Source organism: Trichoplusia ni, chromosome 5 (assembly GCF_003590095.1).
Source record: "Trichoplusia ni isolate ovarian cell line Hi5 chromosome 5, tn1, whole genome shotgun sequence".
Taxonomy (NCBI): domain Eukaryota; kingdom Metazoa; phylum Arthropoda; class Insecta; order Lepidoptera; family Noctuidae; genus Trichoplusia; species Trichoplusia ni.
In genome coordinates this window covers 17,592,769-17,609,660 of record NC_039482.1, presented here as the reverse complement: position 1 = coordinate 17,609,660, position 16,892 = coordinate 17,592,769, and the positions used below count along the sequence as shown (strand labels likewise).

The following is a 16,892-nucleotide window of genomic DNA, read 5'->3' as shown; positions in this document are numbered from 1 at the left end:
TAACGAAGTAACATCTCGGTGTATGAGCACTGAACTAATTTAGTTTAGATACGGCGTAGTTTCAGAAACTGAACGAGGATGCTTTTGTAAATATCTGGAGTGACAAGACTAGATAACAAATAGGGATTTTGAATATGAAGTGTAGAGGCAAGAAAGCTTTGAAAAAACAGATTATCGCGTTATGGTAACAGCGTTTAATGCAAACAAAGTTATGATGGTGCAGCGATACAGAGTTTAAATAAAAGTATTTTGTGAGTTATTTATTTTTTTATTCGTCGAACCAAAGTTACAATTCACGGATGAGTTAAGGAACTAAATATTTAATATACCACCAAACTACTTTTCCGACAAAAAATATCGAAATCAAACTTTTGGTCTGAAAAAATAATTCTTTACAATGTGATAATCATGACCGTTCGCAAGTCCTACGGCTGGACAGGTCTCAAATACCTATATGATTACTGATTTTTTGGTTTCTCACGATGTTTCCCTTCACTGTTTTTGGTGTCTTGAAAAAATTAAGATAGTACATCGGGATCAAACCTACACCTCGTGCATACAAAAATCCGGAAGCTTCAACCATGACGACACTATTTTATTATTATCATATCATAGCCAGAAACCAATAAAACCAAAACCGCAGCCAATAACATCACTTTGACTATAATCCATCCCTGTATGAGTTCAAGTCTTACACGGTCGCGATTCTCTCGCTGTAGTACTGGTTGAGCACCCGGCAGCGCTCGTGCTGTGCGCAGCGCAGGCGCGGTGGCGGGTGTCAGGCGGGGCCGCGCGGCGCTCGGGGCACCTCCAGCCGGTCGGGGACGGCCGTCAACGAGGTCTCCGCGAAACGTACTCCTAGGCGAGTGCGGACTTTGTTGCTCTGGTGACAAAAAGTACAGTTAAATAAGGTTTCCAGAGGATTGCATCTACCTCTAGCGAGGGTAAAAGGCTTCGAATATAATGGGGAGGTGAAGTTGACGCAATAGCTGAAGGGAAAAACCGATCGACTATGCTAAGAGAAATAGATAGAAAGAAGCTAGGTCCCACCCATGACCTATTCAGTCAATCCTGCAGTGGGACTTCAAAGGTTGTTGATTATATTTTTGGCTTGAAAAATCAATGGCCGGCGAAATGACGACGCCTCCATCGTCGGCGTAGCAAGCGGTGGCGGGATTATTTTAGGATAGACTGCTGTGGAAGGATTTTGGAGAAGACTCCCAGCGGTGGGGTATTCAGAACCGTCTTTTGAGTCTATTCAAAGGCGAAAGAATTTAGGAACGGAAATTAAGTCACATATATTCTATATAGGAAGAAAAATATAGCAATACTAATGACACACATAACTTATTCCTTAATTAAAACTATTTTGTTTAAGTCACGCAAAGCTCTGTCAAAGTGTTTGTTGCGTAGTTTCAAAAAGCGATGTCATACTTCGAAGTAATAATAACATAATATTTGGCTTATTTGGCTTTGATTTCTGAATAGTAAAAAAATAAAATGACTAAGGCGAAAGGAATAAATTATCTCATTATTTTGACAGTACATTGTATTCTAATGATCACGCCCAATGAACATCGGTCACCCTCATTAATCGTACACAATGAAAATTACACAATCGTAAAAGATATAATTTTTTGCATCGAGTTAACAAACGATGAAAATCTCTTTCTTTGCCAGAACAATGGTCTTTGCTTTGAGATGTCTGCAAAGACGGCTCTAATAGTTAATCATACTTTTCCATAAATTGTGAATACCTTCCAAAATGTATAGGTATTGTCTTGCGATGTATGTAGATACTGAAAGCTAAATCTACTCATAGTAAAACAAGTCGGACAATACACGTAAGAGATACGTATAATTAATGGATATTATGATTTAAGTTGCACTGATTTAGGATTAAAAATTACTCTGTGTATTGAAAATCAAAGACGATAAAGTCTAAGAAAAAAACCCAACTGTCTCGGGGTCCAAAAAACTTGCTTAAAGTTAGACGGAGATGTTAAACTCAAATACAGGTTCATCAGTAACCCTAAAATGGTCAAAAGACTTCAAATAGCTGCGATCGTAATTTTTTCTTAGAACATAACAATACATTAATCACAAAAGGTAAATCTCGTTTAATTTTATAACAATTACGAAGATATTTACCTTTCGTAATTATTCGTGCCGCGAAGAAACGTGAGCTTACGTTAATTGCGTGTAATATGGAACAGGTGTTGAGCAATAACAATTACGGAAAACCGGGGAAACCGTCATGTGAGGAAGGAAATCATGATCATTTGGAGAAAATGTTGAGTGTATGTATGTATACGCATGTATGTATAAAACGCAATTATTAATTTCTTTATAACTATTACTAAAATATTTACAATCTACATATAAACACAAAAACAATCATTAAAATAATTTTCAGGCACTGCCCGATAACCAACTTGGCTAAAATTTCCAGGGTAGCTTCAAACTTGATGACAATGCAATTTACAACTATAAAATCGGATGGACCGATTTTCATAACAATTTAATGGAGCGACATTTATAATCGTGGGTTTTGAGATTTTTTTAATCTATTTATTTTTTTAAGTACAAAAACACGACCAGGATCTATTGAAACACGTAATAAACCCAAGTGAGTTCCATCTGAACCGTTTCAGTAGTCCTTAGTGACGTTATACATATACTCTATATAGCATAATATACACTATATAACGTCATCACGTACACATATATTATATACTCTATAGCTTCCGAAGCAACAGCCCTGCCTCATTAGAGCTAGCTCGTTATGTTTAGTCTGTTGTCAAGATCATTGTGTCTTAACTCATTTAGTCTTGAACCTTCACATTTGGTATGGGAATGTGGTTTTGATGAAGCCTGGTTTCTGGTTTTTTTTTCCCGATATTCTTCTCCATAAGAATGACACTTTGGAACCGTGCAACTAGAGTCAGTAATATAACGTTTTAAAAGTGCCTGAGATACGGCCTATTTGAAATAAAAACTTTTTGATTTTGATTTTGAATGTTCTTTTAAGAAGAGCATAATTATGTGTTAGGGACACTTAAGGCACTTTTTTCGGGATGAATTGCTAATGACTTTCCCCGACTAAAAACACCCCAGGCCACTTCCACTGCTTAAGCTAGAGTCACTGGAACACACCTTGCTTAGTAGATGTCGTCTTTCCTTGATATTTTAAAGAGTCAGTTTATTACTATTTTTATCGTGAGGCAGATTCTTTATTATTTTTTTAATAATAGTTAATTCACGCATATATATCGCAGGCGTTAATTACTAAATAAAGTTTCCATGCATTTCGCAAAATACTAGGCAAATCACTTGAGATTCGACTAATGGCATTGTCATACAAAACAAAAGAACGCGTAATTTGACTCCCGATATTGTTAATGGGTAATGGATGTATGAGAGATGTTAACGTGACACGCAAATGTGTCACGTCATTACACGTATGGGGTTATTGTTTATGAAAATGAATGATGACACGCTTGTCTATAAAGCTCTTAGAAGCTCGCGTTTCAAAGATATCAAATTTACTTTACTGAGGCAAAAAAAACAATGTCACTCCAAATTAGACACTTTTGTGATGTATATTTTTTTTAATGTTATGTTTGCTTGCAACCACGGTTTTCTAGCCAAGTTAAAGTATATTTCATGTTTATTTTATTTTAATAAATATATACTTGGATATGTTTTTTTGGTTAATTATATTAGATTATTATTACGTTTATTAATTGATCTTAAAAATATTTATACAATAAACTAAACTAAACTATTATTTACATTTTTAAAACTATATCAATACAATATGAAAAATATACAAAACCTATAAAGCGTTTTTGGTTACCAAAATTTTGAAACAATGATTGAAATATAACCACGAAATCATGTCTGAATAAGTTTACCTCATCGCTTTAAATACTTTTAACGTATTAAGGACAAGAAAAAAAGTTTCATATGCACTCTTTTCAATTAAATGCATGCTCCTTTGAGAGCTTCAACGCCAAGGGGCACGTTTTATTACATTCGTTGTCGGTCAAGTGGAATCTTGTTGCAGGTTATAAAAAAAATGTTAATTAATACGGTCAAACCTGTTTTAATATAGCCGGACCATATTTGCGTTATGTTTAGATACTACTATAGGTATGTCCTCCACAAAAAAATATGGAATTCTTCGTGTAAGTGTGTTAGGTAAATCTTTTTGCATTTTGAAAGCGAGATAGTTCCGAATTTAATCCCTTGTGCTACGAATGTCAAATTAATGTACTACGACCATTCCATTTGCTACAAGTCGAGTCTATTTGCTACGGAAGTTAAATCCCAATCCGTGGTCTACGAACATTAAGTTCCAACTGCTAAGATCGTTACGTCTTGTGTGTTTTGTACAACAAGTCTATTGTGCTACGAATGTCAAGACTTGTGTATCCGTGTTCCTTAACCCGCCACTAACTATCAGTCTTTTAAAGAACTAAATATTTATTATTAAATGATTTAACGGTTTACTCACGCGTATTTATCGGGGCAGCCCGACTAGTTTCGGACCCAACCGGAGTCCTTAATCTTGAGCAGACGCGGCGTGAACCGTTAAATCATTTAATAATGAATCAGTCTCATGATAGTTATTATAAAAAAAAAACTAAATATTCAGTTTACTCGGACTCTTGTTTGCAGATATATAATTTATCCATTATTGTAATGATACCGTTATTGTTTTTTAAAGTACTGTAGAAAAGCCATTTCTACCATCAGTCTAAGTAGTTACATTTAGCGAATTGTATTTATAAAGGAACGACCTCCAATATTTACAAAAATTCTTGGCTTATTTTTCGTTCTGACTGAAATACCAGCGAAATGAAAAATACTGGTCAGGATATTAGGGAATGTTTCGCCGAGTCGTAATTTATTTTCGTTTGTGGTAACTTGAGCGGATTAAAGAAATATAACGAAGTTACATTAATATTATTTTGAAAAAAATATGGTACGTCAGAATGTTTGTATGAAACTGCCTACATCATTGTAGAGCGGTAAACGAACCGCCCAATTTTCCAGTTATTTTAAGGGTTATTTACTTATTTTTCTACAAATTCAGACATAGCATTTAACGTGTCATTTATTTTCGTGCATTTAGCTTGTGAAATGGAAAAGTAAAGGTCAACACACCAAATCCACTGTGTGAGGCATGACGCGGGTCCATCCCCGGACATTTGTATGATCCGCAAATGCTTGTTTTGAATCTGGGTAAATCTTTGTACATAATGACCTGTGAAATCCACTGCGACACTTTCAAGAATTAAATTCCTCAGTTAAGAAGTCCCTTTTTTCAAATTATCAAAATAAAGGGAATTTGATCGAACTAGTTGGTCTATAAGTAATCTGTAGTATGCGGCTTATTATATGTTATCATCTACTTCAATACCAATACATCACCTAGTGACTGCTTTGACGAAAAAATTCTAGTTAATAGATACGAACTTATTTGGGACCTCAAATTAATGAGGAAATCGGATGTTTTACCGAACTCCTTTTCCATCATAAACTTATTTAGTATGAAGGTTATTAAAAGTCCGTCCGTCTATTTCTGGGTCTTGGAGTTTATTTTCCCATTTTGATGAAACTTGATACGGAAAAAGGTCACCAATATGATACATAAATATTCATTTAATTACCTTCGAATGGATTGTTCTTACGACTTATCTTGGCGGTATTTATATTAAAAAGGAGGAGAATTTTGGAAATAATATTACTGCGAAATCTTAGCGCGTAACTATGTAGGTACTTCTTTTTTCGATTAAAAATAATACATGTTCTTTATACTAAACGATTTTTAAACTACGGGTGTTACATAAAGTATTATGCAACTTCCGTCGTTACATCACCATCATCATCTTCATCCACAGCCTTTATCCTCCCGCTGCTGGGCATACGCCTGCTCTTTCTCTAGCCAGTTTCTACGGTCCTGTTATATAGTAATATACAATATAAAAAAATATTTAGAAAAAAATACTCACCTTATTAGATTTCATCAAAGGTGTTTCGAGGTTCATATTCCTATTCTTTATTGAACTGGATCCGGAATTACCTGAGAACAAAAAGAATCATTCCTTAGGCTTCCCACATCGTCTTCATAATACAATGACTTTTGATGTCAACAGCCTATGGCTGTGCTGTGAAGCTAGCTGAAGAAATACAATTTGTCATTCGTTAAAAAAATAAATCGGCCTAGCCTTTTCCCAACTATGTTGGGGTCGGCTACCAGTCCAACCTGTTTCAGCTGAGTACCTGTATTTTACAAGGAACGACTGCCTATCTGACCTCCTCAACCCAGTTACCTGGGCAACACGACACTCCTTGGTTAGACTGGCTGTCAGACTTTTCAAGCTTCTGACTAACTGTAACGACTGTCAAAGATGTAGGAATAACAGCCGGGACCCACAAGTTAACGTGCCTTCCGAAACACGGAGGAACTCGCTATGACAAAGATAGTAACCCATCTACGGACCAACCGCGTCAAGCATAGCTTAACCTGTGATCGAATCACTTATGCGGTTATAGCACAGCCACGAGCTCCTCGTTAAAAATTTTTTAATATTAAATTAGGAACAGAACTAAAATAGTAAACGAGCAAACGTCCCACTGTGAAGATAAAGCTTCTTATTAGAGAACATGTGACTCTTGTGTACCAAATAAGTTTTCCGTTGGCAAGTTATGTTTTGACACCAAGGTGTTCTTTTCATTCTTATCCTTAAGACTTAGCCGAGTGGTTGAGGTCCCCACGCCAAACCCACCGTTTCGATCCCCGCGTAGGAGAAGCATTTGTGTGATACATGAATGTTTGTTCTGCGTCTGGGTGTTGTTGTGCACGTGATTGGTATGTTTGTAAAGCACCCCGCGATACAAGGATTAAATTCTTTAAAACGGGAGAGCGTTTTAAGGAGCAATAGAGATTCCGGTCTAAGACATGCACCGCTCCATCGAAATTCCACACCCATAATAAAATTACTATTAGATGAAATAAAAAGAATAACATGTTCCTCAATTCTTTAGCTCTTCTTCCAAAAACGAATAAATAAAAACACGTTATTACGTAAGTGGCACAGCGATGACTGTCTGGGCCTTTACCGCTTAATCACTTAACTTCAGATAAATGGGAACACAATGAGATGAAAATCTGAACCTGCGTCTAATAAGCAATGTCATCATATAGCTATTTAAGGAGCCTTTGTATAGGTATAAAGGGTCCACGGGCCTTTCGTTCTTTTAAGTAATTACGAGATCGGAGATGAATTGATGCTGTTTTGTTTATACTTGCAGACGTTTAGGTTAGGCCTAATTAAAATTGATTCAATGTTCTCTGAATAATTGTAAATACTTATAAAGCAAGCTATAAATAAAATTGTGGTCTTGTAAGATGGCTGCATGAATGAATAGATATTTTTTTTCGTTGCCATTAATGTTTGCCTATTTTAATATTAAGCGTAAGGAATTCACGACTGATTTTAACGGCGGCGCCGAGTCAACTCATGATTAAGAACTCCGGTTGGGTCCAAAACTCGGGTCGGTAGATCCCGATAAATACGCGTAACTAAACCGTTGAATCATCTAATAACGCACGACAATTGTTTTAATATACACTCAACTTTAAACTTACAACACAATTTAGTTTAAACTCAAACAGTTACTAAATAATAGCAGCTTTGGGACGTCGCAGGTGTCATGTCGGCCTCACCGCAACTTGAGACAACTGGGACCTAGTATTAATCCAATTTAGATTATTTAGTGACTTAGAAACTCTTTGGGATGAGGTCAAGTTCATTTAGTTTGAGCCGAAAATTCTAAAAGGATTGGAGTAAGGCGTTTGTCCAAAAAAAACCTTGAAAACTAAAAAGTTTAGCAATACGTGGACGTACATATTTGAGAGACGTGTGTCCGAGTTAAAATTACTTTTAACGTCATAAAAAGTTGAGTCGAACCTTTAACACTTATTTTTTGCTCAATTCATAAGATAGATAATGATTAAATAATGTAACGTTTACTCACGCGTATTTATCGGGGTAGCCCGACTAGTTTCGGACCCAACCGGAGTCCTTAATCATGAGCAGACGCGGCGGGATCGCGAGTCGAACTGTTCGACTCGCGATCCCGCCGTGTGAGTAAACCGTTACATCATTTAATAATGAATCATTCTCACGACAGTTACTATCAAAAGATAGATAATTGAACATTAAATAAATATATTTAGAAATATGTACATAAATGTAGAGTGTAAAAATAACAGGTCTCTTTATTTTTTTTACAATGTTTAGTAAAATATTTTATTCAAGCGAGAATAGGTAACGTTTTGTTCTTAAACCGTTATTCTATAGGTTTATAAAACAGATGTGGGCGATAAAACAACTCTACTAAAATATAATTTAAATAACAATTTCGACGAATCTGTAAATAGATTCGTATTGGTATAATTCAAATTGTGAAACAATAGAAACAAAGTACTTTTGCTCGACTACGAAAATTTAAGATATGAAATAACAGAGAAGAAAATATTTTTCATCTGGCCACTTTCGAACTTCTTGAGTTCGGAAGTGGCCAGATGAAAAAAAAAATAAGAAAATAATTGAAAAATAAGAAAATGAAACTCTTAAAAAATACGAAAATTCATGTTTTAAAACTATATGCATGTAAGTCAGTCTGTGTTTTATAAGACAATAACTGGAAAAAAAAATGCGTAACTATTATTATAATGACTTGTGGCATCACAAGCACATCACAACTGTTTTTAAATATGTAACAAAAATATGTAGCAAAAATGTCACAGAAATTCTTTGACATAATTACGTCCAAATTAAGTGTCAGGACGTGATGAAGTGCCATTACATTGGCATTGCACTATAGTTTAAATCATAGTTGAACTGGGAATATAAAAAATCGAAATCACCACCCAACCCTTGAGGATATCCTCGACACAAATTACCCAAAACTATCAGCAAATTGCCATAAAAAACCCACATGACATGACATCAGACACAGATTCTTGTTTCACACTTCGTGGTATGTACCACGTTTCGAAACAAAGAGTTTTTCATTTTTCCAACAAAGAGACATACGCGGAACCAGTCTTGTCACCAAACCGTACAATTTCTCGATAAAATGTTTCAATGGAGCAGTAAAAAGCATTAATCACATTGAAAACGGCGCCATACTTCAATATTAAAGTATTTATATGCAATAAACAAAAGCCCATCGTTTCGGTTTTATCACGGCCGTAAAACAAGCTTCAGAATCGAATTTGGTTTTCTGTGAAATATTACAGACACGTACTGATGTTTTCTCTTCTTCCAAAAGTACTTTGTGTTCTCTTGACTTATTCTTCATGCTTCGGAAAAGATGGACGTTTATAGGAAATATAAATCGAGGTCGAGTGGCGTACGCACCGGTTTCAAGGTGTCGCTAGCTCTGAGGTCCCGGGTTCGATCCCCGGTCGGGTCAATGTAAAAATTCACATTTCTACATTGTCTCGGGTCTGGGTGTTTGTGGTACCTTCGTTGTATCCGAATTCCATAACACAAGTGCTTTAGCAACTTACTTTGGGTTCAGAACAATGTATGTGATGTTGTCCGCATTTTTTTTTTATTTTATTTAAAAAACTGATTATTTCTTACTTGAATTTGTATAGTTTTTGTATGTTTAGAAAAGATAATGCTTGAATAATTTATGGGGGGGGGGGGGAGTAGAGAGAGAATTAGTGCGATAGTCTTTTTTCTGTATTACCAACATACATTTTTGAATCACGCAAATGCTTTTACTACGCGGGGTACGAACCCTGTGGGTACTACACGTCTACACGTCACGCCCACTGGGTTTGGCGTGGCGCCCTCTACCACTCGGCTATAATTAAGTATAAGACAAAAATGCTCGCGAGAAACATTTCAAGCAATAGTCGAATATTTTTGAACTTTATATCAAGAGACTGAAAGTTTATTTTTGAATGTCATGATAACTGTTTCACTTCTGACCGTTAACACTGGCCCTTAGAGTGACATAATTAATTTAGCAAGTTACACATTTTGTTAAAGTGTGTGAACATACAAACGTTTATTATTAGAAAGGTGAGTCGTTTGAACTTTGTATTCTACTAAATAAACATCAACTATCGTTTGATGTAAGTGTCTTGTCTATTTGGTCATACTTTGAACTCCCACGGCTTGGTCTAAGGATATTTGTTAGCAACATTGTAATTGGGTCTTCTTTAATAGTTGATAGTTTACTGTATCTTCGGACAAGGGTCAAGCTAGTTTTTTTTTTCAATGTGCTCTTTTATTACTTGCTAAACTATACTAGTTAATAAATATTCTGTCTGTCTGAAATTGTGGATAAGCTGGTGCCAGCGGCTTTACTCACTGGTCGAAAATGATGAACGAGGGTTTTTTGTACCCGTGAAGGCATAAAAAGATCGCGTAAAAAAACTATCCTTTGTGTAAATCGATGTTATAAACTGTATAAATTTCGTCTAAATCCGTTTAGTGGTGGTTTTTGCGTTTAAGAGTAACAAACATTACATTCTCACTAAGTTTCAAGTTTTATTAGGCTAGCAACCATTTTGCTTCTCTATATATACGTAGTTTGTTTAAATCTATTTGTCAGTTAAAAATAATTCAGTATTTTTACAAAATCGCGTTCAATAATTTCACATTCCTTTAGGCACAAACGACGCATTTCAAAGTTATGACGTCACGTCGCAAAAAGGTCGCGACAAAAAGGGGTAAACTCGTGATCAAAAGTTGTTTGTGTTTTTGACAGTACACTAACACTTTGGTAATTTATCGTGAAACAAGAATCGTTACGAGAGGAAAGAAGTTACTATTAATTCCTGTTGCTACTGCAGTCAAAAACTGTAACTATACTTAATATTATGCCACTTACTACCTATCTTCTATAAACGTGCTACGCCCAACAGGAACCATAATTGTAATAAAATTTATCATTACCGACCAGCTGCTAAAATTTTAAATAAATAAAATAAATAAATGCGGACAACATCACATACATTGTTCTGAACCCAAAGTAAGTTGCTGAAGCATTTGTGTTATGGAATTCAGATACAATGAAGGTACCACAAACACCCAGACCCGAGACAATGTAGAAATGTGAATTTTTACATTGACCCGACCGGGGATCGAACCCGGGACCTCAGAGCTAGCGACACCTTGAAACCGGTGCGTGCGCCACTCGACCACGGAGGTCGTCAAATGTACAAAAAATGTACATTAAGGAAGCAATAAATATTGAGTATTGAGTATTTGACTGGAAAAATAACAGCCTAAACATAAGAAATCTTCTGAAATCTTACAACTATTACACAAAAAAAATATAATTTGGATATTCGCAAATGTGTTTTTGTTAAAAGACATGTCATTTATCACAAATACATATGTATATACTTAAGTACAAAAATGTTACCCATAATATCGGAAGCAGCTGAGGAAGTACAGCAAGTCTTCTTCAGCAGCCGCCTGAGCAGACCCTTGAGGTCCAGCGTGTAGGAGCCGTAGACCAGTGGGTTCATGCAGGAGTTGGAGACCGCCATCACGAACAGCAAGTCCTGCACGCGGGGAGACACCCGGGACGCTGATTGACGGTCTATCATATACCTGATGAAAAAGGTTCATAATTAGTCTAAAATGCTGGGAAGATATTAGACTTGTACAGCTTAAGGATGTTGAACATGTTATGCAAAGATATCGATGTCCATGAAGTGGCAGATTAGATTATTTTGACGCCTGGGGCCTCTTAAAGTAAAACTGTAGCCGTAGAAGGTGTAGAATGGCTTCTTCCTCCCACCAATGAAACAGCCTTATTTTAAATATTGTATGCTCTGTGTATACAATTGAATTTATTACAATCCCAGGTTGCCTGGACTTCAATGCCTCCTTCTTCTCTTTCCAGTAATAATTAAAGGAAATACCTAACCTACATACCTCGCGGTTTCCTATAAAATCATCAGTCAGGTGTGACAAGGCTGTGGCTTTGGACCTCGTTAGGTATTAGGGTCCTGGACATTGAAATGAATAAAAATATACATAATATAGGTAAATAATTATTTCATGAATTATGTGTATGTACTTTAACAAAACTAATTATTCATAAATCATACAAATGATTGTCTTTTAATACTTCTGTCACTCCTGCCACTTCTGTTGTTCCTGCGTCATAACCAACCTTTATCACACATGTCGCAAATGATACATTTCGGTCATTTGTAATAATCAAGACTTCAATAAGTATAATATAGCTCTTCTTTGCCGTATTCTCATAATTGCGACTACCATCAACATTCGTTACCGCAAATTAGTTTACTTACCACATAGTGATGGTCGCGTAGGGCAGCCAGCAGAGCGCGAACACGGCGACGATGGTGACGGTCATACGCAGCGTGCGGCGGCGCGCGCGCTCCAGCACGCGCCGGTCCGAGCGGCGCAGGCGCACGTGACCCACACTACTGCGGTGCACGCACTTCTCTACGAGTAAGGGAAAAGGGAATTATGAGGGGTTTATTAATACAGATTGAAAATGATTCGTCGAATTTCTGCTTTGTCTATTGTTGTTTAAAACTTTAAAGTTATGTGCCGCTTTCAGTCCGTTGTCCATCTGTCTGTCAGCACGCTGTATCAAAGAACAGTAACAGTAATATAGACGACCTGTTTCCGCTATAACAACAAATCCTAAAAAAAATACGAGGTTAAGGTTAGACTGGTACTGTCTGCAATTTGATAGGTTGATATTCCTACGGAACCATCTCTGTCGCGGGCAAGACTCACGTTTTATCCGATTGATTTGCAAATGAAAGTTTTTTACCTTAACGTTCAATAAAATGTAGTTACTATAAAAATAGTTTTAAGGTTTATAGCTTTTGCCAAAATCAACAAAGTCAACAAATGAATCACCGATCGCAAACGCTGTTATTTCTTAATAGATCATCATACTTAACCACCAAACCCCCAATCTCCAAGCCACTAATATTTAATAACTAAAGCTTAGCTAGTTCAATTGAGTTGACGTCATCAATGTCTGTTCCAACAGTACCGTTACGTAGTATCCTATATGCTGTGGTACCGTGAATTAGGCTGTGTTAAGTGAGATTGCCTGTTGACGCCATATTTCTATTGTACGATAGCACTTAGCGTTATCCCTTGTTAATACCTCACTGCCTATAGTAACACTATGCCTTGTTTCTTGTATAACCTTCAGGCTTAATACGAGGCTTGTGCCGTTATGAAGGGCAGTAGTCTAACTTGCCTCTTTTTAATTTTCTGTGCTATTGTTATTACCTTGAATTTGTGTTAAAATTGACATATTTCATATTTTTTTTGGATTTAAAAAGATACTTAGACTCCTGAGTTTGTTTTGATGTTTCTTTTCAGGGCAGACTAATATGATTAATGAAATCGATTTCCGTGTGATAATGAAAATTACATTTAAAATCTTTAGATGATTTGATTTTATCGGCCTAATGTATCATACTTTATACTTGCATTACATAAAATTTTAAAATATATACATATATTTGAAAAATATTTTAGGTTACATACCTACCTAAATACCGCGAATACAACGTCAGGTGTTCAATCAAATTTTTTCATTAAATGGAAATATGAAAATTCAATATTACTCACGATTCGTGAACTCATAGGAATTCGAATTTTCCAACAAATATTAACATTATTGCCTATTTGCTTAAACTGTTTGAACTTGCCTTTTTCAGCAAAAACCTTGAACATTTACGCCTATAATTTAGGCACTTTATATTATATAGAAGAGAAAATTAGAAAGAGTTTTAATTCTTGGGGCGTTAGAAGCGACAAGTGCTTTATTAAACGAAGTTGCGTATTCACCACAACGACCACCATCCGTCTATTTTTTTTTAAATCCTACAAATATTATAAATGTGAATGTAAGTTTGTTAGGCTTTCACACGAAAAATACAGAACCAATCGTCATGAAAGTTTGCACACATTTTACGTCATAGGGTGATAATATAATATAATGTTAAACAACACAAATCTGCTGTTACTTATTTTATTCTTGCTTCGATTATAAGTTTATGTCTAGAATTTAAGTAATAAACAGTAATTTTATAGTAAGTAGAATTTATGTAACGCCTGAAAAAGGCCGTTAAGCTGAACTTCAATTATATATTATATTTAACAACTGTACAACCTTAACATGCGAATAAACATTTTGAATTTAAATTTGAATTTAGGGTTTGTGTTAATCAACTTTAGAAAAATAAAATTATGCATTTACAGCGATATCCAGCAGGCGGTGCCGCGGGCAACCACTAGTATGAGGATAAGTAATCAAACCATGATGTTAATTTTAGTGAAAAACAAGGAGGTGCCAACATTAAAGACCTCGGTTTTGACATAATGTTAAATTCTGCGAAATCTAAAAATAGGAACGACTTACTTGTTATTAAAATCACGTAGGTAGCTGTAACAAGATTTGGTAGAAATCCGATGTACTTAATAATAAATCAACAATAGTATTTCCAGTATTGGTTAAAATAAAGCCTAACATAGAATTAGTTATTAATAATTGCTTGTTTGTTGAATAAGGTTGAGTCTATAAACTCTTCAATAGTGATGTTCCTACGGTAAAAATATCTCTAAAAATATAGGGATGTTAAGTTTAATTTAAAATTAAAAAAAAAAATATATCTTAAACGTTTTTATTATTCTTTTAAGTATTACGGTTTATTATCAACTTGTTCTTTATTTTCAACAGTTTTTTTTGTAACAGTTTGTCTTCCAACATGTCGGAACATGTTCCAACACGACATATTGAATGAATGAAAACTATCGACGCAACATTGATTTGAAATGTTGAGCCAACGTTTTCGTTCTCTACTTTTTGTTTAAAACTGTGACGTCACGTTCCATTCCGTTGTTCGGCAGAGTACGCGGGTAAGGCTTATGCAAACACCAAAATTTCAGCAGCGAAACGGAATACCATCAAAAATAGTTGCTATAAATCTGAGCGGATTTTACCTGAACCAGGTTTAATCGAAGCGTGGGACACTTTTTGTTTGGGAGATTAACATCCGTTAATCAATGCTGTTTGGTCGTGTCGGATTGCTGTCGTACGGGATCAAGTTTTGAATATTGTTACAATGAAAGGTCATCTGTATTTTAACCACCTACGAGTACGTAAGATTGGTCCAGTACATTATCCACCCCTTAACCTAAGCCTTTTACAGTAATGGTGGCAAACTTCCCTTATGTAATTCCCTGTCTTGCTCCCACAACTATTAGAATCCTACTTTAAATGCTAGACGTAGGTCCACGCGTGAACGGCACGATATCCTGCAGCAAGTATTTAGCATATTCGTCTAATTGGAAAGCACTCTAACAAGCCACATCAGAAGATGTACTTACGCCAGGATTAGAAAACTGTCTGAGAGTAAGAAGTCAACATTTTAATTAAAAGAAAAAACGACCCCCGCATAGGAATTTAATACTTGTGTCGCGAGGGGTTTCACAAACATACAAGTCACATGCACAAAGACACCCAGGCTCAGGACAACCATTCGTCGATCACACAAATATTTATCCTACGTGGGGATCGAACCCGTAACACGTCGCGCACGGTCGGTTTCGTGTGGGTGACTTCCACAACTCGGCTATCCGTGTAGTAATGTCCTAATATTATAGCAGTTGTTGAAGAGAGACGGCGTTCTATATTGTGTAGTGCTGTCTCGTTACAATAACTGCAGCATTATGTCTAAAAAAAATGCGTTTATGTTCATACACGTCTATTGTATTTAATATACGAGCAATACCACAATTCTTCGAAAACTTTAATTTCATTGAGAGTCAAATTAATATTTAATGAGAATTGTGTTAATAAATATTTAAGTTTTATATATAAAGTTAGCAATGGAATTAACTGTTTAACTGTGTACAATGTGAAACAGCCTCCGGTTATATTGAAAATATCGCAACTGTTCTCGGACATAAACAAGTGCTAACAATGACAATAGTGACATGTGAGAGAGAAGATTCACTCGACTTACAAGTAATGATTATAATTATTTATTGTAATTTCATAGTAACTATCGTGAGAATGATTCATTATTCAATGATACAACGGTTGACCCGCGTATTATTTCATTTCATTTCATTTATCGGGATTGCCTGACTAGTTCCGCTCGCTACCCTGCCGCGTCAGCTCATGATTTAGGTTGGGACTCCGCTTGGGTCCAAAACTAGTAAGGCAATCCCGATAAATACGCGTGATAAAACCATTGCATAATATAACCATTCTTATACCGTCTTTGCAGCAAAATAGGGTATAACAAGCACTGAAGTAAAGTCTTCATGCAAACAAAAGGTTTTCGTAACTTACAAAAATAATACAAAATACCCAAAACATCAACAACTACTGATGGTGACAAAGATAATGATGTTAATAATAGTGATGATAAAGAAGAAGACCAACTCACCATCCAACTCCTTACTGCTCCTATGTATCTCGCAGAAGATGCACACGTAGCAGACGGTGATGACGATCAGCGGCAAGAAGTACACAGCACAGAGGCAGAAGATGTTGTAGACCATCTCCTGCTGGTCCGAGCTGAAGGCGCCGAAGGACACGCACTGTTCGAAGCCGGCCACTTGAGGGTGACGCTTGACGCGGAACACTATACTCTGTTGACAAGGAATGTTAAATTAGTCGATGAATAAAAACTTAGAAAAAAGAAATTGAGTTTTGATAGTTTATTGGGATTTTGGACGATCTGGCTGTTTTTGGTGATTATTGAAGCTGTTAGAGCGATCTTAATTATTTCTTCAAAAGTAGGGTGCATTACCCATCTTCGGGAGCATGAA

General features: G+C 35.9%; 1 protein-coding gene across 1 annotated transcript; it reads right to left on the bottom strand.

The window, feature by feature from the left end:
• Window positions 1–233: 233 nt before the first annotated feature.
• LOC113493791 (gonadotropin-releasing hormone II receptor-like) lies at window positions 234–16,892 on the bottom strand. The gene is made up of 5 exons (XM_026871812.1): window positions 16,508–16,892; window positions 12,368–12,524; window positions 11,467–11,657; window positions 6,021–6,091; window positions 234–883 (listed from the first exon to the last, which is right to left on the bottom strand). Exons 1-5 carry the CDS (start codon window positions 16,620–16,622, stop codon window positions 779–781), a joined length of 639 nt encoding a protein of 212 aa, XP_026727613.1. The 5' UTR covers window positions 16,623–16,892; the 3' UTR covers window positions 234–778.

Bases quoted from the DNA above. Each gene is read 5' to 3' on its own strand.
- LOC113493791 (XM_026871812.1), bottom strand. From the start codon at position 16,622: ATGGTCTACAACATCTTCTGCCTCTGTGCTGTGTACTTCTTGCCGCTG. The intron at 12,525-16,507 runs GTGAGTTGGTCT...CCTTACTCGTAG, and splicing joins GAGCAGTAAGGAGTTGGATG to AGAAGTGCGTGCACCGCAGT. The intron at 6,092-11,466 runs GTAACATTTTTG...TTTTGTTCTCAG, and splicing joins AGCTGCTTCCGATATTATGG to GTAATTCCGGATCCAGTTCA.